General features: G+C 33.4%; 1 protein-coding gene across 1 annotated transcript; it reads left to right on the top strand.

Annotated features, from left to right (window-relative positions):
- Nucleotides 1-15,147: 15,147 nt before the first annotated feature.
- LOC106711839 (putative carbonic anhydrase 5) lies at nucleotides 15,148-19,033 on the top strand. Its single transcript, XM_045679399.1, has 7 exons — nucleotides 15,148-15,193; nucleotides 15,480-15,647; nucleotides 15,959-16,082; nucleotides 16,296-16,398; nucleotides 16,889-17,004; nucleotides 17,700-17,823; nucleotides 18,540-19,033. Exons 2-7 carry the CDS (start codon nucleotides 15,539-15,541, stop codon nucleotides 18,783-18,785), a joined length of 822 nt encoding a protein of 273 aa, XP_045535355.1. The 5' UTR covers nucleotides 15,148-15,193; nucleotides 15,480-15,538; the 3' UTR covers nucleotides 18,786-19,033.
- The last annotated feature ends 5,061 nt before the right edge of the window (nucleotides 19,034-24,094 follow it).

Raw genomic sequence — 24,094 nt, 5'->3', positions numbered from 1 at the left:
TACTGAGATAATTTCATTTGTTACTGTGACGTAATTATTATACTTATCAGTTTCCCTTTTGTTTGTAAATTTGTACGAGTATTAGAATAATCCTAAAACAAAATTTACATTTAGGATTGTGTTTTCCCAGCTATAAATTGTTATCTTACTTTAAATTAACCTGAATCCTATCAAACAAAAGAAATTGCACATTTCGTTAGTCGTAATTATGTTACTAAATGTTGTTTTTTGCGTCAACGTCATATCTCCTTCAGTACTTTATCAAAATTATCGAATAGATTTGGTTAGCAGGGTTAATACCCGTCTATAATGTTGAAAAGAAAAATTCATCCTTACAAAGTATCCAAACCATATACGCATGCCTTTTTCACCTACTCACAATATTCTCCTTCGATCACTCCTAACATACTTTTCAAAGATCGCATTTCCACTGCATTAATTTTACTCACATCCTTATTCTGATATAAACAACTCTCCACATACATTTATGTGGGTACCAATTACGCATTATTATTCAATCTAATAATATTATTGTCATGCTGAAAAGTTACTAGAGCGGTGGTGGCTCAGGGGTTAAGCACTTGACTTGCAATCTACAGGTTCAGGGTTCGAATCCCGCCATGTACCAATGTGTTTTTCGATTTACATATGTACTTATTCGACATTCTTACGAAGAAGGAAAACATCGTGATGCTGCACATATCTGAGAAGAAATTCAATGATATGTGTGAAGTCAACCCACACTTGACCAGCGTGGTTGACTATGACCTAGTCACCCCTAACTTGGGGTAGGCTCCGAGCCCCTTGGTGGGGACGTATAATGAGCTGACGAGGTTGAGGAAAAGTTACTGCTACACTCAGAGTTATTAAGTTGTCACTAGAGACACTTTAATGTATAATTATTTTGAGAAATCTACTCTAGCCGGCTGTTTAAATGACTGATTGCGGCAACAAGTTAGCAAGAGGCCGTCAAGTTATCATTAGTTATTTGCAATCCCTTAACCTCTACTCTCGACTGGTAACATATTGGAATACTTGACTTCCGGTTCTATTACTGTCTACTTCCGGTATTTGTGACATTATCCGGATTTATCAATAAATATATTTATTGTTATTACTTAATTTCAGTTTTGTCCCTAGTAGGTCGACGCTAGAGATGGATTCGTTCGCCGATGTTTAATTTATTTAATATGCGCATGACATTTAATGAAAAAAAAAATTAGTAATTTGAAATGGTCGGACGCTAATTGTGACTCTCGTAATGATCGAATGACAAATTAAATTAAAAGCATTTTCAGTCAAAAGGGTATGTCCAGTCTGTAACCATCTAGTCTTTGTCTACCTCTAATCTTTGATGAAGGCGCGGCACAATTACTGTAATAAAATAGGGCGCGGTTCTTTAGGTTACTACGGAAAAGGTCTAAACTAGGTTTATAGGAAGTGACTTTCATTGCATATAGGAAATTGATTTAATAATATAAAATTACGAATATATAAAGATAGGTACTAATGATTGATACTTCCCAATATTAATATTAAAAAAAATCTTGAATGAAAATTTGTTTGGATTAAGTAAGAAGGTTTATTACAAGCTGACGCCCGCAACTCCGTCCGCGCGGAACTAAAATAAAACTTAATAAGTTTATAACTCAAGATCGGTCGAACTGATTTAGCTGAAAATTGATGGGGAGGTAGCTTAGAATTAGGAGACGGACATATAACTTTTTTATCTTGTGTGCATTTTTTTTATTCCGCGCGGACGAAGTCGCGGGTAAAAGCTAGTTTATAATATTAGTAAGATGTGTTTCGTTTTCGATATCACAAACGTATTCAAACTAACCTTTTTTTTACTTGGAATAATTAATTACACGTGAGAATTATTTTTTATATTTAAGTTACGTCATCGTGTGAAAAATTGAACAAGTTATTTTTGAACTGTTAACTGACAACTGTCCTTCTGTCTATTATTCCAGATATTTGATTAGCATGTCTAATTTCTCTTTGTCTAATTATGGTAGGCTTTTACATTGTCTATGGAAGGCATTTACTCAAAAAACATATATAATTTGCGTATATTAAACATACTAACATATTATTTATTATATGAGGCTGTCAACGTAACATCTCATTTTAGTAAAGCAATAATTCCTTTAAGTCAGTAGGCTTTAGCTTTGCATAAAAATTTTGTACAACTAGCTGTAGCCCGCGAATCCGCGTGGAATTGAAAAAACCATATTAGTAGCCTATGTGTTCTTCCAGACTATGCCCTACATCTATATCGAATTTCATAGAGATCCATGAAGCCGTTCTGGAGATACATTATAACAAAGATCCATCCATCCATTTAAACATTCGCATTTATAATATTAATAAGATTAGTTTTAATGATTTTTGTTAATAAGATTAACTTTAATGATTAATTAAGGGTACTATGACTGAAGTAGATAAATTACTGCTATATTTAATAAACTTTAAAAATGTTGTCTTAAATATAATATTTATAACTAGTCCATTTATTTTAGAATTATCTCTAATTCAAATAGATCTTGTCTATTGCATACACACAAGTAACTTTTATTAATAGTATACATTTCAGCGTAGGTGTAACCATAGAGTTGATAAAGTGCAGTAATTGTGTATCCTGCTCACACCGGCCACCAAGGCGATGTGATCTGGTTATATTCGAGAAACTTAAGCTGTATACATCTCGTGTATAGAAGATGTAAAGAAAAATGTTGAATAATTTGCCAGAAGACAGAATATTCAAGTTATATACCACCTTTTACTTTTTAAACTTGTATACAATTTATAAATCACCACCTTTTTTATGTAAACACTAGCTGTCGCCCGCGACTTCGTCCGCGCGCAGTTAATAAAAAACTAAATGGGGGGGGGGGTATAAAAAATAGATTTTGGCCGATTCTCAGACCTACTGAATATGCTCACAAAATTTCATGAGAATTGGTCAAGCCGTTTCGGAGGAATACGGGAACGAAAACTGTGACACGAGAATTTTATATATTAGATTGTGTTCTCATGATAAAATTTATTATGATATTTATATTAGATATGATATTTTTATAATAAAATACCATTTACTCTATGTCTTTTAGCTCATACAAAAATACATCTTATTTTAAATATATGTATTTATGAGTATTTAAAAACTAGCTGTCGCCTGCGACTCCATCCCCGCGGAATTAACAAAATATGTCATAAGTATGTGATCTTCCAGTCTATGTTCTACATCTGTGCCAAATTTCATTAAAATCCCTTAAGACGTTCCAGAGACCTTCTAACAAACATCCATCCATCCATCTAAACATTCACATTTATAGTATAATAAAAAGTAAAGATTTTATAAGTCCATTAGTTGGTACCTAAGTCCTCAAAAATTATTAAAGAGTCAATGAACAAGGACGTTTATAACTCGACTCTGAGGACAAAGGACTTAACAAGGATGGACATCAAGACAAGTTTTTTTTCTTTCATAGTTTCAATTCTTTTTTTAAACTTCCGCGTGCTTAACCTTCCAGTTCATTGCAGTCTTCAAATTAATTCTCAACGTCCGTGTAGAGTGCAGCTGATGGTACTTTCATATTTATGAACACGTTTCTGTCCTTGAATTTATCCCATCTTGTGCATATTTTTGTTTTTGTAGATAAGTATGTGGTACATACTTTTGTGTAAGTAGGTCTATAATTTAAGTTTCCTAATGATTCGATAAAGGATACCTTGGTCTCATAAAGTCGGAGGCCCACTTTGGTAAGATGCGCCATTCTATGTAGTTAGTTACAATCGTTAAAATATTTATCCGACGTCCTTACTGCGAAGGAAAACATCGTGATGCAACCTGCACATATCTGAGAAAAAATTCATAGATATGTGTGAAGTCAACCCGTACTGGGTCAGCGTGGTTGAATATGGCCTTGTCACCCCTAACTTGGGGTAGGCTCCGAGCGTCTCAGCGGGGGCGTATAGTGAACGGATGATAATGAATCTCTAAAAACTAGTAACAGTATCCTGGTCAATTATGGGTACTGAACCTTTCTTTTAGGTCACTGAATTTAAGAAATAAGTGCATACGTAAATCGATCGAAGAATAAAAACAACAATTAAATCTGACGTTGTCGATTTGAGACAATTATGACGTCGCAGCGTAAAGTTCAAGTGCCACCATACTTTTGCATATTAAGTTTTACAGTTACATATATGAATAGAGAAGTCAGAAAGGCTCGCGACGCATATTATTTCTATTTAAAGATCTGCCTATTCCCATGAAGTAAAAACCCGATTGCTTATTTATTTCTGTAATTATTATCACCTATTGATGTTGCATACCTGAGAGCGGAAAAGAAAATTGGATTGAGAGATGAACCATGTGTTGCGTATTATGAAACGTTTCCTTTTAAACTTATCAAATCAATTCCTTACGCTAAACATCCGATCTTAATCATAGCGGGACATTCGGCAGCCGTCGACCCCTCACACCTTGAAACACCCTTAACACTAAATCTATTTATAAACTTTATATTAGGAAGTAACGTAAGCCTAACATCCTTTACAACTCAACTGCAAATCAAGTTGCTACCAACGCACGTTTATTGACAAATAAATTTATGTCTTATTCTATTGTAATAAGTAATACAATAGCTTGTACAGTTTGAGGTCCGCGAACTCGAAATGACATGACCACTGTACCGGCTTCCCGAGTGTGATTTTTATTAGTAAATGGGCCGACCTGAGCGCGCTCCGTGACACACGGCCTGCAAGAATAGCGAACATTACAAATGTTTTTAATATTTAAATAGAATTTAGTAAAATATAAATTAACATGCCACTTATACGTGATACAATTTGTAACAGTCTCAGATATTATTACGCTGGTATAATTTGGATATATGGGAATCACAATTTTCGAATATCTAATTTACTTTGCAAATCATAAGCACCTGTTATCAAATTGTATATGAATTACGTCATTTATGTACTTCCCCCATTAATACTGTCGTCTATAACACAGTTGCCGCTACAACTATGCTATCACTCTCAAGTGTTTTTAACATTTATAAAATACGATAATTTTGGGGGTTGTTAGCATTTTTAAGGGTTCATTAATTTTTGTAATCTGTTCAGTAGTCAATATTCATTTCTGTTTGAACAGAGTTGACATCCAAAATGTTTTTTTAAAGTCATTTTGTCGCTTGTATATGTAGAATTGATAGTTTTCTGGCTACAAATTATGCAGTCTATCTGTTTGTGAAAGATCCAACCGACTCTTCCTCCAAGTATTTTGATTAATGTAATGTGACAGAATTATTAGGCGGTCAGTTACATACAAAATTAATAGGCACAATGCTCTTATAGAAATTTAAATATCAACGTTATCGGTCGATCAAAGTTTAATGAGATTTTGAGCTTTTAATGCGGGTCATAAATCATTTTATCGCTACAAATTATCTAATCCTTTAATGTCTGACCAAAGTTTAAGTTTCTGGCCAATTATTTAATTGTCGTACAATTTACTGCTTTATATGACATCAAAAACTTCCAGACTACCAAACAGTTACACTATGAGACACTGTAGTAAAAAAGCAAAAAAATCGTTACACTAAAGTTCTTTCAAATATGTCTGGATACAAAAGAACGCAAAAGGACACAGATAAGAGGAATCTGATTAAGCTTGTCCATAGATGTTCTTCGTTCGAGCCCGTTTCGAATTGTGTTAATATTTGACTTGTAACCTGTAGGTCCTGAGTTCGAATCCCACCATGTACCAATGTGTTTTTCAATTTACATATGTACATTATCCGACGTTCTTACGGTGAAGGAAAACATCGTGATGCAACCTGAACATATCTACGAAGAAATTCAAGGATATTTGTGAAGTCAACAATTTTAGAATGTGTCTACGGATCTGATAACTAACATAAATAAATTGTAGGAAAGAGTATAAAGAGATGTATCTTTAAAGATATAAAATATACAAATTAAAAGCAAATTTAACTGAAAAGAAAAATACTAACGATACGAATCGGTAAATGTAAAATGTAAGTAATGCCGAAATATTATCTGCTTCGCGTTTCCTTTATTCGTTACTGATGTTTATTTTTTCCTTTCTTGTCCTCATTTATCGTTATTCAGATAAAATAATGTTCAGTTGAAATGCAATGGATTGTTATCACTTTACATCATCTGAACCTGTTAATCAATTGCACATCATTTTATATCAAAAACTCTATTGCATAATGTGAGAGGTGAGAACTTAAGGCCGGCAACGCATCTGCGGTTCCTCTGGTGTTGCGGATGTCCATGGACGTCGCATCAATTATTAGACGATCCATTGCTCTTCAGCCCCCTTATTCTAAACAAAATAGGTAGTCTTTTCAAGTAGATACTTCAAAATCAATTAAAATGAAATTACATAATGTATAAAGGGTACGAAAGAACAAACAAAGAAAATAAGTTTTTAAATACTGTTGTGGTAAACCTTTTAATGCTGTTTAGTTATACATTGTACTATTATGAGTAACTAGCGACTTTGTTCATAGTTGCTCAACTGCTACTTATTTTAGTATTTATATAACTTCGGTCATGAACACAATTCTGAAGGTCTGTTTTAAGACTATATATATGTAAATACCCACTTAACACAATTAAGGCTACTTTTAGCTCATTTAACATTATTTAGCTGTGTAAAAATCACTTAATCTCTTATACCTACATTGCAAAATTTTAACAAACCATGGAAACAATCCATTTACGCTCTTGATTCTAAAACACAGACAAGGATTGCGTCTTTTTTGACATTCTCTTTCCGTTTTTTATCTTTTGATCTTTTTAAATATCCCTTAGATGAGAGTTAGTTACATATTAAATCGCTGAGTGTGTTGATTACTTAAGTAATCGTTGGTTTCCTATATCAAAAACCTTGTATAAAACATATCGTCGTCCCTCTCATTATCTATATATATATAAAAGAAAGTCGTGTTAGTTACACTCTTTATAAGTCAAGAACGGCTGAATCGATTTGACTGAAAATTGGTGGGCAGGTAGCTTAGAATCAGGAAACGGACATAGTATAATTTTTACCCCGTTTTCTATTTTTTTATTCCGCGCGGACGGAGTCGCGGGTAAAAGCTAGTTTTTGATAAAACGGAGATAACAATATGTTTTAAAATGGTATTTTGATTTCAGAAACCAACGATAAGTCATCTCTTACACTTTCACTTCTTGCACTTTTATAGTTTACTAGTTTATTGAAAACAAAACTTACAATAATCAATCACCGAATTCTATTTTTAGATATTACCTTATAATCTATACACAAAACTATCGTTACGTATGAAGATAAATACGCAATCGTGTTTATGAAATACCATTATTTGAGTCACATAATAACTAAATCTATCGCAATTATTATTTCAGACACAATTATGTATTTCTGACTAAAATTGTCAAGTTTACCAAACAGATTAATAATAATGATTTTGTGAAAAGTATCCTACGTCTTATTCCAGACTATTCTATATCGGTACTGAATTTCTAAAAGATTTGTTGAAGCGTTATAGACTTTTCGAATAAATATGTAAATAACAAAAAACTTTAATAACCCTCGGGAACCTGACGTTTTTCGGGAATGAAAACTATCAAATTTCAATAAAATGTACATGTAAATTTTACAATTTCCTTAGTATCTTGTATTAAATTGTTAATTTAAATCAGTCACTAACAGCATGCTTTTTAATGTTACGTCAATGATTAAATTTTCATTACCATTTAAAACCTTACATTTTCTGATATATTAATTCGATGATTATTTTTATGCTCATATCAATTATCATAAGCCCGAATAATACTAGCATGATGTAATGTTGCTATTTTTAAACAGCTAATGACATTTGTTTTGATCTTCAATAAATATAATAAACATACAGCTTAAATTTAATTTTATTTCCTCACCCGTAGAGAATTGCAAATGTAACGCATCGAATTGCTTAAATTGTATTAAAAGATTGTAGGTTATTAATTTTTTTTAACGTGGTTTCTTTAAAACTTATTAAAAACAATCAAAAAGCCTGATTTGACCCTTATCAAAAACCCGAGGAACGAATTGTATGGAAATATTCTCAGACTGAATGTGTACCTACTACCTTCATATCCATCAAATTCTTAGAAATTAAAACAAAAACATGGAAATTAGTATTTTCACACTCTTTTTTCAAATGAAAATTTTGTATCTTTTCGACTCAAGTATTCAAATATTTTTATTAATATTCGCTACTTCTAACGACTGTGTGTCACAGAAGAACTATGCAGACTATATTTCACTTGTCGATCTCATCTATGACATAGATTATAGCTGTTTTTAAAAAAAAAGTTTTAACTTCGTGAATTTAATATCGATCTATTAAAAAGCTTTCAAGTTACGATACCCGTCAAAATAGTGACTAAAATTACATATAATTTTTCTAAAATGACCAAGATTAGACCCTTGAATGTCCTTTAGAATTTTAAAAATAATTAAAGGCAAAAATTAGGTCGTTTGGGTGTAAATTCACAAGATGTCGCTAGTGTGTTTACGTTCCTAACTCAACTTGTAGACTTACAGACTAGACTTCTGTTTCCAGTGCAGACAGCGCGTGCCGTCCGTGTCTACGCCCCGCGATAACATGTCGCATATTTCGCGATAAAAAGTAAATAAATAAACACAACTTATATATAAGAAAAATATCGTATTCCAATTCAGTTGTTATCGGACATTTGAAGTGAGTGTAGCAATAACTTGCTTAAAAAAAATTAGGCGGGAAAATTTCAAAATAGTTATTTAACGATGAAATTTTTACAAGTGATTTGTATTTTAGGTGCTATTGTCGGTGAGTTTCTACTTTTTACGAATTTACATAATTTAATTCTTTAAAATTCAGTTTTAAATATATTATACTTTATTTTCGGCATTTTTAAAAAATTATTAACTTTTTGATCTTTGTTTTTTGTATTTGAAAATTGTCCGCTACTTATATGAGTTTTTTTTTACATTACTCCCACTTCTCCATCATTGGATGTAAAAATTTGGTTAGGATATTAATAAAATCAATGCAATCAATGAGAGAAATTAGTGTACAAAGCATGTATCTCAAGAAATTTATTTTAATTAAGAGAGCTATGTCCAGTAAATAAAATTAATTTAAAAAATAATTTAGTATGAAACACTCGAATGCTATTTTTGCTTAATTTAATAAATGATTACAATGCCCGATTAATTTAAAATTTGAAAAATGCGTTGCTTTAGAAGGGCTCGCGAAACTCTGTTATAATTTTTAATTTGTAAAATATCATTAAAAATACCTTTTGATGTATAGGTTATTAATAAGAGAATTTATATTTTATACTCGTATACTATCTTATTGGTTTTATAATTATCTAACAGATGGCGTTAGAAATACAATAAAATTCTAATGAAAAAAAATCTTCAATTTTTTTAGAATAAATTAGGATTTTTACGGTACACCTGGAAATAAATTGAAATTAAAATCTTAGTACCACAAAATTATACACATTGTGGGATAGTATGAGCTCTCTTTGCTCTAGTCTTGGTTAAACTACGAGACACTACATCCATTGTAGCGTGATACAATTGGTTATTGAAAATGTCATATCGAAGTTTATCAATAAATGCTCTCTACATTAAAAACTGCACAGATGAATATAATGGAATTATTAATAAACCTAATGACATAAACCCTTGTAATTATTACTATCCGTCGTCCGCGAGTTTGAAAACGCGGCATAAAATTACTCCCGCACACAAAAGTTAACTTCCAGTGAGAGTCCCATGAAAAATAGGTCCTGCCGTTACGAAAATTAAGAGCGTCGGTGGCTCAGAGGTCAAGCACTTGACCTGCAAGTCCTGAGTTCGTATCCCGCCATGAGCCAATGTGTTTTCGATTTACATATGTACATTTATTCCATGTTTTTACCAGGGCCAGCATGGTTGACTATAGCCTCGGCACCCCTAATTAAGGTTAGGCTTCGAGCCCTTCAGTGGGAAAGTATAGTGAGCTGATGATGATGACATACTCAGACTTCAACTTTATTAATTGTAGTTAGTTAGTTAGTAGTAGGGGTTCAGTTTCCGCAACTCCACGACAAGCGCGTATTTTGCGTGAAGGCAGGCTGTAGGTTACTCCAGCCAGCTCAGCTCGCCAAAGAACCCCAGAAATAATTATTAATTGTATTGTAACATTAGATTCCATTCAGCCTGGTTACGCCCACTGCTGGGCATAGGCCTCCCCCAAAGATCGCCACGATGATCGTTCCTGTGCAACCCGCATCCAGGATATTCCCGCAACCTTGACCCGATCAAGAATTGTAAACTTTAAGTGCCGATGGGCCGGCCATATTGCCCGCAGAACGGACGGCTGATGGGGCCGCAAAGTACTGGAATGGCGGCCACGTACATGTCAACGCAACATTAGTTTATCTATTCGTAATTGGAGAGTTCATATCCAAAGGCGGTAAACTGCCATAAAACATGGGCAACTGTAGTTCTGAAGAGAAGTTGTCTTTAGATTTGTATTCTACTTTGGTCTATCAGCGAATTCTATTTCTTCTTTCACTTAAGTATTCTTTTAAGGTGAAATTCCACTGTTGAAATGAGATTGATGATGAAATGTTTCGACAGTGAGAACCCATCTTTAGATTTAAAATACATAGACTATAATGAATATTTTACATGTAAATTTTATCTTTGAAATCGTCTAATGATCTGGTGAAAAACGATATCTTCAAATTATCGGTTCGTTATTATTAAGCGTTATTTTCTTATCATTGTATGAATCAGTTCATTTCTTTTATTTTCAAATTTTACTGTCAATTAAAATGTAAATAACAATAAATATTATTGACGTTTATATACTAAAAGTAATTTACTAATTTAAAATATAAATGTACCTAATATTACTTTAAAATTGTCACCTCCACATCTTACTAATCTTGCTTCTTGCTAATATTATAAATACGAATATTTGGATGTATGTTTGTTAGAAGGTATCTCCAAAACGGGTCCATAGATCTTACTGAAATTTCGTTTATATGTAGAACATAGTTTGGCAGAACACATGCTACTAGTCAAGTTTTTTAATCCCGCACAGACGGAGTCGCAGGCAACAGCTAGTAATACTTTATTCACAATGTCTCTTTGACAGAAGTAGGTCGACATTCAGTTCCACTCATGTTCTTGTCGTAATTGGAACATAACTCTAGCACTCTTTAAAACAATAGAAAAGTAAACATTGAAAGTGAAATGCTTTTCAACTGTGAGTTTCCACTGTCGACACACTTGTATAAAAGCATATTGTCGTCCCTTTCATTGTCTTTTAAAAGATAGAGTTAACAAGCGTTTCATGTTTCACTGTAATGCCAAAGTAAAACGCGCAGAGCAAAAAGAATCCTATGCTATCTCACAATGTTCACATTTTTGTAGTACACTTTACTAAGAAACTATTACTCTATCAGATTTTAGCTTTGGCTTAGTAATTTAAATTTATTTCTAGATGTATTATCTGTTGTAAAATACTTTGTAGATTTTATTTAATTTTATTGCATTTCTAACGCCATCTATTAAAAAATTTATGTTATCAATAAGAAATGTAAAATATCTATAATCTATGCATTAAAATTATAATTTTTAAATTATATTTTAAAAATTATAACAAGATAAAAAACCTCATGAGTATTCGTAAATCACCGCTTTTGCTAGTTATTTTTACCATAGTGACCTGTAGCAGACAGTTACACTGATTAGTATAGGGAACTGTACCAATCAGTGTAACAGGGGAGGAGAACGGAAAAATCATCTTTCAGCGCATTCTTTCCTGTGTCCATTAAACGTAGGCACGTCATCTGCAACTCTTAACTTTTACAGATTTCTATAAACTGCGGTCGCATTGTTATTGCAGCGAAATTTGGTGACCGCTTGTGTGTTTGCTTTCTTTCCTTCAACTATAAAAAATCCAATAAGAACAGTAGCAAAACAATGTACTTATACCTTTTAGTTGTTACATTTTAACAGTTAAATATTTGCGAGCCGTAAACTAAGATAAGATTTTATTTGAATCAAATGGCCGTTCTGTCCTGGTCTTTTCTGTCTATATGCCCACAAAATCCAGACACAATCTACCTATTTTCACAGAAGTTTTGAGCGAGATAAACGCAATTGTAGAAAGCAACAATACACAAACTGTTTTTATTCTCGGAGATATGAATGCCCATCCTGGTCAATTGTTCTATTCGGAGCTGAGTAGTTTTTGTGGGGAGAGGTCTTGGTTGTGTGCGGATGTAGAATTTTTGGGATTCGATTCTAGCTCGTTTACTTTTTATGACACCTATCATGGTACGGGGAGCTGGCTGGATCATTGTGTTGTTTCTCAAGCAGCCTGGCAAACCGTTGTAAACGTAGGTATAGTCGAAGACATATTTGTATCTGACCATTTACCTATATTTCTTGAAAGTAAGTTAGGAGATATTAAGCCTGTGATTGCGACCCCGGATGTTCCACGCTCTGCTATACGGTGGGGTGAGCGTGACAAACGTCAGATAGCCAGATTCCAAATACTGTGCAACGAGGGATTGCGAAGTGTTGATTTTCCTGAAGATTTTACAAAATGCGCTTACGGGTCATGTAATCTATATGAGCATACCATAGTTTTGGATAAAATGTACACTAAATTAATTGATGTGATTACTGACGCAGCCGTACAAACCTGTAATAAATCGACTTTAAAACGACATCATGGAGTTAGAGTTTGCGGCTGGAATAAGCATGTACGAAAAGCGCACAGGGAGGCAAGGCTTAAGTTTCAGGAATGGAATGCTCTTAATAGACCAAATTTTGGCTCTGTTTATGACCAAATGTGTGAGTCGCGGAAGATTTTTAAAAGTCGGCTTAAGTGGAGTAAGAACCACCAAGAGCAAATTAAAATGGACTCCATTGCCAAACAAAGGGCGGACAAGGATTTTAAAAAATTTTGGAAGTCCACAGGTAATCTTGATGTTAAGCCTGGCCTTCCAGCAAATGTGGACGGCAGGACTGACTCTAAGGACATAGCCAATGTTTTTATGTCACATTTTAAAGTAAAATCGCCTCTGGGTCCTTCCTCCACAAAAATCGATGATAGGGCCGTTGCGTGCGGCGAGAAGCCTTTACTCAATTTCTCCGCTAAACAAATTAAAAAGGTCATAAGTTGTATGCGTAGAGGCAAATCTCCCGGTCATGATGGGCTTAGCATCGAACACTTGAAATACGCAGGGCCACACTTGCCTAGAGTTCTATCCATGTTTTTCAATATGTGTATTAGTCACTCCTATCTACCCGATGATTTGATGAAGACCACGGTTGTGCCTATAGTCAAAAACAGTACAGGAGACATTTCAGACAAGTGTAATTACCGCCCTATCTCGCTTGCCACTACTATAGCTAAGGTTTTGGATAGTATGCTTGAGTCGAATCTTGGGAAATATCTGCACATTCATGATGCTCAGTTTGGCTTTAGGGTCGGACTGTCCACGGAAAGCGCGATCCTCACTCTCAAGCATACTGTTCAATATTACACTACGCGGAACACGCCGGTATACGCTTGCTTTTTAGATCTCTCCAAGGCTTTTGATCTTGTAAGTTATGATGTGCTTTGGAGGAAGATGGAAGACAGGGGTATACCGGTGGAAATTATAAAAATTTTCCAATTTTGGTACCGGCATCAGACAAACTATGTAAAGTGGGCCGGCAGTCTGTCCGAGCCATACAAGTTAGAGTGTGGTGTGCGACAGGGTGGATTGACATCTCCAAAAATCTTCAATATGTATTTGAATGATCTCATAATCGAACTCAGCAGTATGCGCGTAGGGTGCCGCGTGGGCGGTGTCTGTGTAAACAACATAAGCTACGCGGATGATATGGCGCTGCTGGGCCCGACTGCGGGGTCTATAGGACAGATGATAAGAGTTTGTGAGAAGTACGCCGCATCGCATGGTCTGATATATAATGTTAAAAAGAGTGAGTTTATGCTCTTCAAGGCCGCAAGCAGGGGTCCTGATATTTTACCTCCAATCAATTTGAATGGCACGAGATTGAACCGGGTAACGCGATTTAAATACCTTGGGCATATTCTTGCTGATGACCTTAAAGACGATGACGATGTTGAAAGGGAACGCAGGGCCCTGGCGGCTCGAGGGAACATGTTAGCCCGCAGATTTTCTCGATGTACGGATCAGGTAAAAATAACACTGTTTAAAGCATATTGTCAAGGCTTGTACACGGGAAGTTTGTGGTTTGCTTGTTCCCAAAGGTCTTTGGATGCCCTGCGCATACAATATAATAACGTTTTCAGGATAATGATGAAACTCCCCCGATTCTGTAGTGCCTCCGTCATGTTTGCCCAGGCTCAAACCGACGGATTCCATGCAATTATCAGAAAAAAGGTAGCGTCACTGGTGAGGAGGCTCCGGGAGAGTGACAACAGCATCCTGAAAGCAATAGCTAGCGACCCTAAGGCGCCTGTGCTGAGACATCTCGTGCGGACTATGATCCCGCAAGGGATGTCTCCTAAATATATGACGCATTAGAGTTTCATACATGTAAATTATTCATATTTTCCACTAGTACTATTTCTACTAACCCTAGTCATCTAAGTTTTTTTTGTAATTTACTAACCAAATATGGATCTATGTTGTCCGAAAATAAAGAATTTGAAAAAAAAAATACTGTGTCAACGTTAGTAAAATTCCGACTATGCGAAAGATTTTAAAGTTTTCAGTTAGGTATTTTAATTTTTTATTGCGATAAGATACCAACTGTTTAAAAGACAACGTTTTGTAACAATAAAAAATTAAACGAACACAAAACAATGCAATTAACAAGCAAAATAAAAAAAAATTCTTATTGATTTTTCAAAATATAAGCTTTTCGATACCGCCATGTTTCTATTTAGGTCAAAGAGTAACTACCAAATAGGTCTCTTTTGTACGTTGTTTTGAAAATTCTATTACTCTTTGTTTTTTATTGCTAAAACACTTACATGAACATATTGTTAACTTTGTCTTTTTCATAGCGAATAAGAAGCATGTATACATCATAATCTTTCTTTTGTTTTAGGTTTTGTGAAGTGTGATTCAGGATCGGATTGGTCGTACAGTTGTAAGTTTTATTATGTAATAAGCTTTTATAATTAAAGAACGCTGAGGGCCATCTTAACAATGGATGTACCACTTTTAGGGGCACCATATTACTTTATAACTTTAATCTTTTATGGTTTTTAAAGGGCTAATCGTGGTAAGACCCTCTTACGAACTTTTCACCAATTTGATTTTCCTATCGGCCTCCCAGTAAGTTTGAGACAGCCCTGAGAACGTTAACACTTATTCAATACCTTGAATAACTACCACCTCTTGTGGAAATATAACATTATAATTTACAAATACAGATGAAACTCAATGGCCCAACCAATGCCGCAGCGGCGGGCAGCAGTCACCCATAAACATCATGACTAGGAATACTGTGGTAGACACGTACGGAGCGCACATCCGAGGACCACTTGTCTTCCGCGGCTTCGGAAATGTTAACCTTCGCGCTACCAACACCGGCCGAACGTGTACGTTCAATATTTTTAATTTAAAAATAAAAACATTTATTAACCTTAATTTTTTTCTTTTTTTTAAATTATGCAGTACTTGATAATCTTGAGATTGATAAACTTAACAGTTAAGTCTTAAGTTCGATTCTCTAAATTGTACAAAACCTGATCAAACTTATGAAGTGTTGAGAATAATCTCGGCTTTCCTTTTGGATTTTTAATTCAATTTACAAACATGAAAAAAATACTGAATTTCGAGTTTTATTTGTAACTGATTCTTAATTATTTATTTTTCTTTGAATTTCGTTAATTTACAAATGATTCCTTAGTGAAATGGATGGTTGAAGAGGACGGTCCCGCACCAGTGTTGTCTGGCGGCCCTCTCCGAGGCAATTATACATTCGTGCAGTTCCATCTCCATTGGTTCTCCGAGCACGCGATAGATGGCATGAAGTACGTATCAATCCATACAAAATATTATCAAAACCGTTTTTTATAAATGCTTTTTTTATAAATAAGAAATGTTTCTTGAAACAATACCAAGTAAGTTCTAAGCTCGGTATAAAACGGTAGCTGAACGACTGTATTCGAACTTTCGACCCTTAACTATGAGACTACTGGCGCTTTGGCTTTTGTCTTATGTGAATTTATTTTTAATTTCTGAAGGTATCCAATGGAAATTCATTTACTGCACGTCAAGACGGGACTGACTGTGGCGGAGGCTTTGAAGAGGCCTGATGGATTAGCTGTCATCGCTGTACTCTGCAGGGTAAGGGCTCCTTCCATTCCAATGTATAGTGTAACCTGACATCGTATAGTTCCAAAAGGGTTAAGAAAAGTAAATAAAACTTGATTTTCATTTATTTTTTAAGTTCCTGGTGAATTGTCTTCCAATTGTCAACTTATTGGTCAGTTATCAGTTAAATAAACCTGTTTTATTTAACTTTCTTTCTCACATCTTTTGATTACTCAATTACGACTTAGATCCCTTTAAGAATCGAGCCTATCTCTTTTTCAAAGGCCAGCAACGTATCTGCAGTTTCCTGGTGTCGCGGATGTCCATGTGTGTCAATGATTACTTCGGTGTTCTCGCCGCTCGTTTGCCCCCTTCTCTTATAAATAAATAAAGAGATCAGATCAATGTACATATTTGTAACTATTATGAAATATTCTTAGGGCCGTAAAACACAGACAGCTTTAAGCAATCCGTGTTACATACAGCTCTCAAGAATTGCTGTTGATAAACAGTTTTTGTCCAGGTGTTCGCCGACGATGAAGACAATGATTACAGTCTGCATGAGTTAGCCGACATGGTGCCTTCTCTGCAGAACCGTACCACTGCAGGAAGCGAACTGCCCGTCACATTGGATTTGTAGTGAGTACCTCGTACTATCTTGACTGTTGTCCTTACTTGCCTACTGCTAAAATATTTAAAGAAGGTAACTATGGTAGAGTTGGTATTAAACAATCTATGTATATAAAAGAAAGTCGTGTTAGTTACACTATTTATAATTCAAGAACAGCTAAATCGATTTGACTTAAAATTGGTGGACAGGTACCTTAGAACCAGGAAAACGACATAGGATATTTTTTACCCCGTTTTATATTTTTTATTCCGCGCGGACGGAGTCGCGGGTAAAAGCTAGTATGACATAATTGCAATATGACTTTTACGACAGAAAATATTGCCAAAAAATAACAAAGGACGTTAATTGTATTATTTTGCAAAATTGCGAATAAATCATTATTTATACAGATGTTTGAATATGTTTTAAACAAAAGCTTGTTAAGATTAAGTTTTGTAAAAATTATAAATGCAGATGAAAAGATATGAATACAATACAATGCATAATTTGTAATGTCTGGATTTGTATTTAATTAAATTCATTGTTTCATTATGTATAATGTAGCGTTTACTTTTTACCAATTGACAGAAGTATATTGTTTTTTTCTATTTATTTAAAACACCATGATTATGAAATACCACATTCATAAATCTAAATGAATATATGGTGTTTATTCTTAATTTAATGGCGACTGTAGTTATTTATTGTATTTTTTGGCCACCAGTCGTCTGATGAGCGCACAACGTCAAGCTTACTTCACGTACCATGGCTCTCTGACAACGCCTGACTGCCAGGAGGTGGTCACCTGGATAGTACAGGAGCAACCCATCATCATATCTGACTCACAGGTAACATGCAACATAAATAAACATCATCTCCCAATTCTTATCCCAATATATGTAGAAGGCTTAGCAGTTTTTTATCCATCAGATCGATCTCACTTGTTATTTCAGTCGTCACTCCCTGGTTAATAATGTCAATTCTCTCACAAGACATTCTTCTCTTTCTTGGCCTACTCATACCGATGCACCCCTCCATATGCATATAATGATCATCATCATGGGTGCAATCATTAACAATTAATAAACAATAGCCTTCCTCCTTGCTTGTCACTTGTTTAACTTATTCTGTATAACTAATTACCATGGGAGTTCAGTTTAATACGTGAAAACCGTAGTCCGCATTGTACATTTGTTAAATATTAAATAAAAATGGCGCAGAAGTCTAGACATGTAATAAGTCTAATGGTAAAAAAGCCCCTAGAGATTAATAATTTATTCGTAAAAATAATTAAGTATATCGTAAAGTTTTTAATTAAGAGACTCAAATGCTTCAAATTGAAAAAAATAAGTTACTGCATAATTAGCATTATTAATTAGCACAAATATATAATATTCAAACTTTAAGATGATTAGCACTTTTAAGATGTAATACCGCCAGTTTCCTTGATTGTACAAGATTAATTTTTAGGTCACATAGAAATGCCCGAACCAAAATATGTTTTTTATAATATTTTTTTTATTTGTTATTAACTTATTTAATTAATTCTTTTCTATCCATCCAGTACAAATTATTCCGTCAAGTGAACGTAGGGGGTGTCGACAACTACAGAAGCTTACAACCTACCAACCGAATTGTGTACCGGAGTGCCGGCTCATCCTTGTACAACCCATCACCTATCGGCATGCTGGGTGCGCTACTCAGCATCACCTCCTTACTCAAGTCGACAGTCGGTTCGGGAATTTGTTTCATCACTAATTTAAAAAGAAAATTCTTCACAGATTCATCGAACGCATGCAAAGGTGAATAGTCAAGGAATTAAATTCGCTTCCCACTAAGGATCGAAAATCTTATATCAAACTGTTTTAAGTTAAATTGTGTCATTGCTAATTGTGTTACGTCCCCACGGACTGACACAAGGCCTACCCAATTTAGAGGTGACTAGGCCATAGTCAACCACGCTGACCCATTGCGGGTAGTACCGCTTTTTAAGGAAATTAAGTGAACGGATGATCTTAAAATTGACACTGTGAAAGTAAGAAAGAAGAATTGCATAAAGATATTTATAATGTAAAATATAATAGTTATTGACCCATTCGTCGAATTTATTTATTTATTTATACCTATACATTTATGCCTTATTCAGGCGTTTTTACATATAATTTCTTAATGCTGTAATAAATTACTTATTACTAAGAAGGTCTACGTCCAACAGTGAACGAACTGGCTGATAATGATTATGAAAAGTTACTAAGTTAATATATTTTATCTATTTTTTGACAAAAAAGGTGCAAAATATTCTTAGTACGTTTTAGTTGGAGAGTATTTTTTTTTTTAAATTTCGAACAATGGGCGATAACTTATTATCTTACTAATATTATAAATGCGAATGTTTAGATGGATGGATGGATGGATGTTTGTTTGAAGGTATCTCTAGAACGGCTGAATAGATCTTGATGAAATTTGGCAAAGATGTAGAACATAGTCTGGAAGAACACATAGGCTACTTATTATTATTTTTTTTAATTCCGCGCGGACGGAGATGCGGGCGACAGCTAGTTAATAGATATAATTATTAATCAATCAATAATAAAATTAATCTTTACACATTATTTATTATTTATCTGTTATAAAACACGCGTGCAGTAATCCTACTGACGTGTATCGCATTAAGTTAATCTTTGTGCCTATTACATCAATCAAATGAGATACGACATCGTAAGAATTTAATTGAAAACAAATCTAATGTTAGGGCAAGTTTTCACTGATTTAACATCTGTATTGCATTAATTTTGACATCTCGTTTATTCTTTTAGCAAAAAAAAGAGCTAACAATATTTTTTTATATATAGATAAGAGATGGCGTTGCCTCCCGAAACACAGTTCTAATAACTAGTTCAGGAGACCCATCAAATTTGTAAATAGGTTTTAATTAAAAATATGTAAAGACAATTTTTTAATAATTTTTTACGTATTTGTCAAATTATTTCACATTTCAAATGTTTTATCTAACCAATCATCAAACAAACCCGTACACAAAGTTGATTTACTTTTGGTGCCATTTAACCAATATTATTAGAATGATGTATGCCTTAGTTATCTATTATTTTACTTAGGCCATAGTTTTGTTTGTCATAAAACATTATCAGATATGGAAATATATACACAAGTAAATATTTGTATGTCCATTAAAAACATTTGACATAAATAAACCAAGCAATGGAAAAATTATTTTATCTTTTAAATTACATATGTACATGTTTGATATCTAATATATAAAATTCTCGTGTCACAGTTTTCGTTCCCGTACTCCTCCGAAACGGCTTGACGGATTCTCATGAAATTTTGTGAGCATATTCAGTAGGTCTGAGAATCGGCCAACATCTATTTTTCATACCCCCCCCCCCATTTTTTAACTGCGCGCGGACGGAGTCGCGGTCGACAGCTAGACCTATTTTAAAAATAACATTTTGACGACATTTACATGCTTTTTGTATGCGAACATGTTTCCTATAAGCAATACATAAAGACAGTTGGGTAAGGTTTTATTTTTAAACGAATTTATTTAACTCTATATACTCTGGTCTTTAGTAATTATAGCCACTTCTCGTTGATACATTGATGCTGTTTAGCACACACGTTTAGTTCATCATCATATCCCTGGCCTTTTCCTTCTCACGTGGGGTCGGCACATAAGGTTTTATACACCTTAAAGTTTTGGCTGAAATTTTTACGGCTGGACAACTGCCTGTCGCCAACTCTACTAGGGAGGTACGTTGACAGTAAGTTATACGAAATTAAAACAGCTGGTTTTTTTTAATAATTTATATAAATATCAATCTGATCCGATTCATACCAGATTTTGATAAAAAAAACGATTAATCTTACTAATTGAATAGATAATGTTTAATGACACGATTGTTTATCTACTATGTCTCATATAAATGTAAGAAAAATAATCCCTAAAATAATTAAATAATAAAATAATAAAATAATTTAAACAAAGCATAGCACTAAAAAAATTACAATAAAATAATATTTAGGTTTAGTATTTTTTTTATCCAAACACATTAAATGTACGATAAAGTAAGAAACAATGCGTATTGAAAGTAAATTGAAATTATTTAGTTAAAGTTAATATTATTTATTGAATAGAAAAAAAACTATCATTTTTTCTATTAATTTTTATTTATTTATTCTTAACAGTTAAGGACATCGTAATATAATTTTTAACAGTATAACAATGATTTTTTTTTTTTTTTATTTTAATACGTTAATTAAGTTTTAGTAATCGCTAGAAATGTGTTGTTTTATTTAAGATAGAAATATATTTACATTTTATGTATGTTTAAATAATTATTTTATTATACTAAATAAAAGTTATTTTTCATAAATGTAATTTATATTAAAGCGTATGCTAACTTTATGTAAAGGTGTGGAATAAATTAATTTTCGGAAATGTGAGAATTTTTATCATGTGATTCGAAATTTAAAAAGTTTTTTCTTCAAAAAAACTTTTTCGTGATAAATGAACACCAGTGTGATATATTGTATGTGAAAAGTTGTGTATGTACACGTATGGAATAAATAATTTGTATTTTTTATTCTTAAATTAAATTAATAAATATCTCATGGTTGTTATTTATTGTGTTCTTTATTGATATAATAAAATTAATTCATATGTGAGACTTTTGTTTTCTTTTTGTTGTATCAAATGTTTTTGTACCTTGAAAAACTTATTATTGTCTCTGGTTTCTTGGAAATGAGTGAAAGATGTTTTAGCAGTCAAAAGTCGCAGTGAATTTAAAGTATTGAGAAGTTCTCTTTGACCGAGACTTCATTATCCGCACACATATCATTGTTGTTTCCAAAAGTAAAGTATTCACTGTGTACATAAAAAAAGTATTTTAAAAAAGTTTCCCCTTTTGTCATTCAAGTGACAATGCACTGCTAAATTTTTTTATTAATAAAATGTAAATGCATTTAATAAAGCCAGCTACACACCTTCAGTTTTATCTATGAAGTCGGACTTTACATTTAAAACTGAAGGTGTATTGCGGGCTTAAGATATAAATTTAATATTTGTGCTTACGTAGAACCAAAGCATATTTAATAGGTACTAACATAGGACAGTTGAAGTACGGTTTCGACTGTCAACAAACTTGTATATAACTATCCCTCACATTCTCTTTATAAAAATAGAGACAACAATAAGTTAATACAAATATCACTGCAGTCAATTTCACTGTTGGAAACAAAGACTTGACCATAAAAGCAGACTTACAATAGGTTTCTGATCATATCGTCATCCTTGTCATTATCTTTGCCAAAATAGAGAGAACAAAAAACTTGAGAGGTCAAGGGACACCCGAATGGAACGAAGTTCCTATGAATTTTCGTTATATATTGTCACGTCGTTGCCATGGTTACTATAGCAAAAAGTGTCGTGACAACTTTTCGTAAAAAATTTTTCCGTCTAGCCCCCTTTCACAACGCGCGATAAGGAACTTCGTTCCAATATGTATTAAACGGAGATTTTGTCAGAAGCCCACGATAAGTATACACTAATTATATGTACATTTCGATTCAACACAAATATAACTCTCGTCTTCACGTATTGTAATTAAATTACATAAAAACTTATGTAAGACCTGGTATTAGATAATAACGTTTTATTACCTTACAATCAGTTAAATTTTATAATTCTGTCGCGTACTGATATTCTAGGTAATAAATCATCCGGCATTCTTACCTAAATGCTTTAATTTCATTGTTTCCTTTAACAGTTCAACATACTTCAATGGCTAGTGATAAGATAATTTTTACTTTTATGTCTACGAATACTACTGTCAGCTTTAGCAATGTCATCTTTTTTTTATAAAAGATATCAGTTGTTCGCGACTTCGTCCGCGAAGAATTAAAAATAAATTTATCATATGTTACCCGGGGTAACATAGCTTCCTAATAGTGAAACTATTTTTCAAATAGGTTCAATAGTTTCTCAGCCTATTCAATGGAAACAAAACAAATCATCCCTCTTATCTCTCTAATATATAAAATTCTCGTGTCACAGTTTTCGTTCCCTTACTCGTCCGAAACGGCTTGACCGATTCTGATTATGAAATTTTGTGAGCATATTCAGTAGGTCTGAGAATAGGCCAACATCTATTTTTCATTTAACTGCGCGCGTACGTAGTCGCGGGCGACAGCTAGTATTATTATAGATAAATAAATAATTATTATTTCCAAAACGTTTAAAGCAATTAGCTCTATTTCACAAAACAATATATAAATTTTCTTTTAGACGATAAGAGAAATCATTTCGGCAGAAAAAAAATGAATAAAGACAACGTAAATAGTAAGGTATTAAACTGATCATCATTTTGCATCAGTTCATTCATAAGCCTTTATACGTGTTATTATTATATTAGAGAAATTCTTTTTCAAAAACTATAAAAGTATTTTCCCTTGACAATTTTTCCATACTTAAAAACTGCATCTGCATGACTTTGCATCGCATGCATGCATGCAACTGCATGACTTTGCATCGCATGCATGCATGCAACTGCATGACTTTGCATCGCTTTTAATACCATGTAGAGAACTTACCACATATTTTGGGCATAGACTCCATAGGGGAAGGGTGTCGCAATCTCAATGGGTGTTAAATTCGACGAGTGAAGTCACTCGAATAAAGGGTTGGTGTGAGTGCGGATTTCCACGTCGCATTATTGAATGCTGTAAACCGTCCACAAAAATTTGATATATTAAAGTTCTATTGCACAATATATTGATGTTTATTTTTAAATATTTTACATTTTCTTATTAATAATAGCTTCTAAACTGTCTATCCTACGAAGAATTGAATCGTTTCTAGCTGTTATAGCATGTGAAGGAATTCTTATGTAAATTCCTAAGACCGTAACTTAAAAAACAATAGTTACATTAGTTCATTATTGATTTATCAACAGATACTTTTACGTAGTATGCATATTTATTATAATAACAGATATGTTTATTTACTATTGGAATGTTGTTTTGTAAACTGACGTACTTACGACAATTAAATCATTCATAACCAGTCGATACCCACTGCTGACCACTTTGTCATCTCCGACA

This window comes from Papilio machaon, chromosome 9 (genome assembly GCF_912999745.1).
Source record: "Papilio machaon chromosome 9, ilPapMach1.1, whole genome shotgun sequence".
Lineage (NCBI taxonomy): Eukaryota > Metazoa > Arthropoda > Insecta > Lepidoptera > Papilionidae > Papilio > Papilio machaon.
This window is presented reverse-complemented; position numbering and strand designations above follow the sequence as displayed.

Excerpts from the sequence above, each read along its gene's own strand:
- LOC106711839 (XM_045679399.1), top strand. The coding sequence starts at position 15,539 with ATGACTAGGAATACTGTGGTAGACACGTACGGAGCGCACATCCGAGGA. Across the intron at positions 16,083-16,295 it reads CACGCGATAGATGGCATGAA|GTATCCAATGGAAATTCATT; the intron begins GTACGTATCAAT and ends TAATTTCTGAAG. Across the intron at positions 16,399-16,888 it reads TCATCGCTGTACTCTGCAGG|GTGTTCGCCGACGATGAAGA; the intron begins GTAAGGGCTCCT and ends GTTTTTGTCCAG.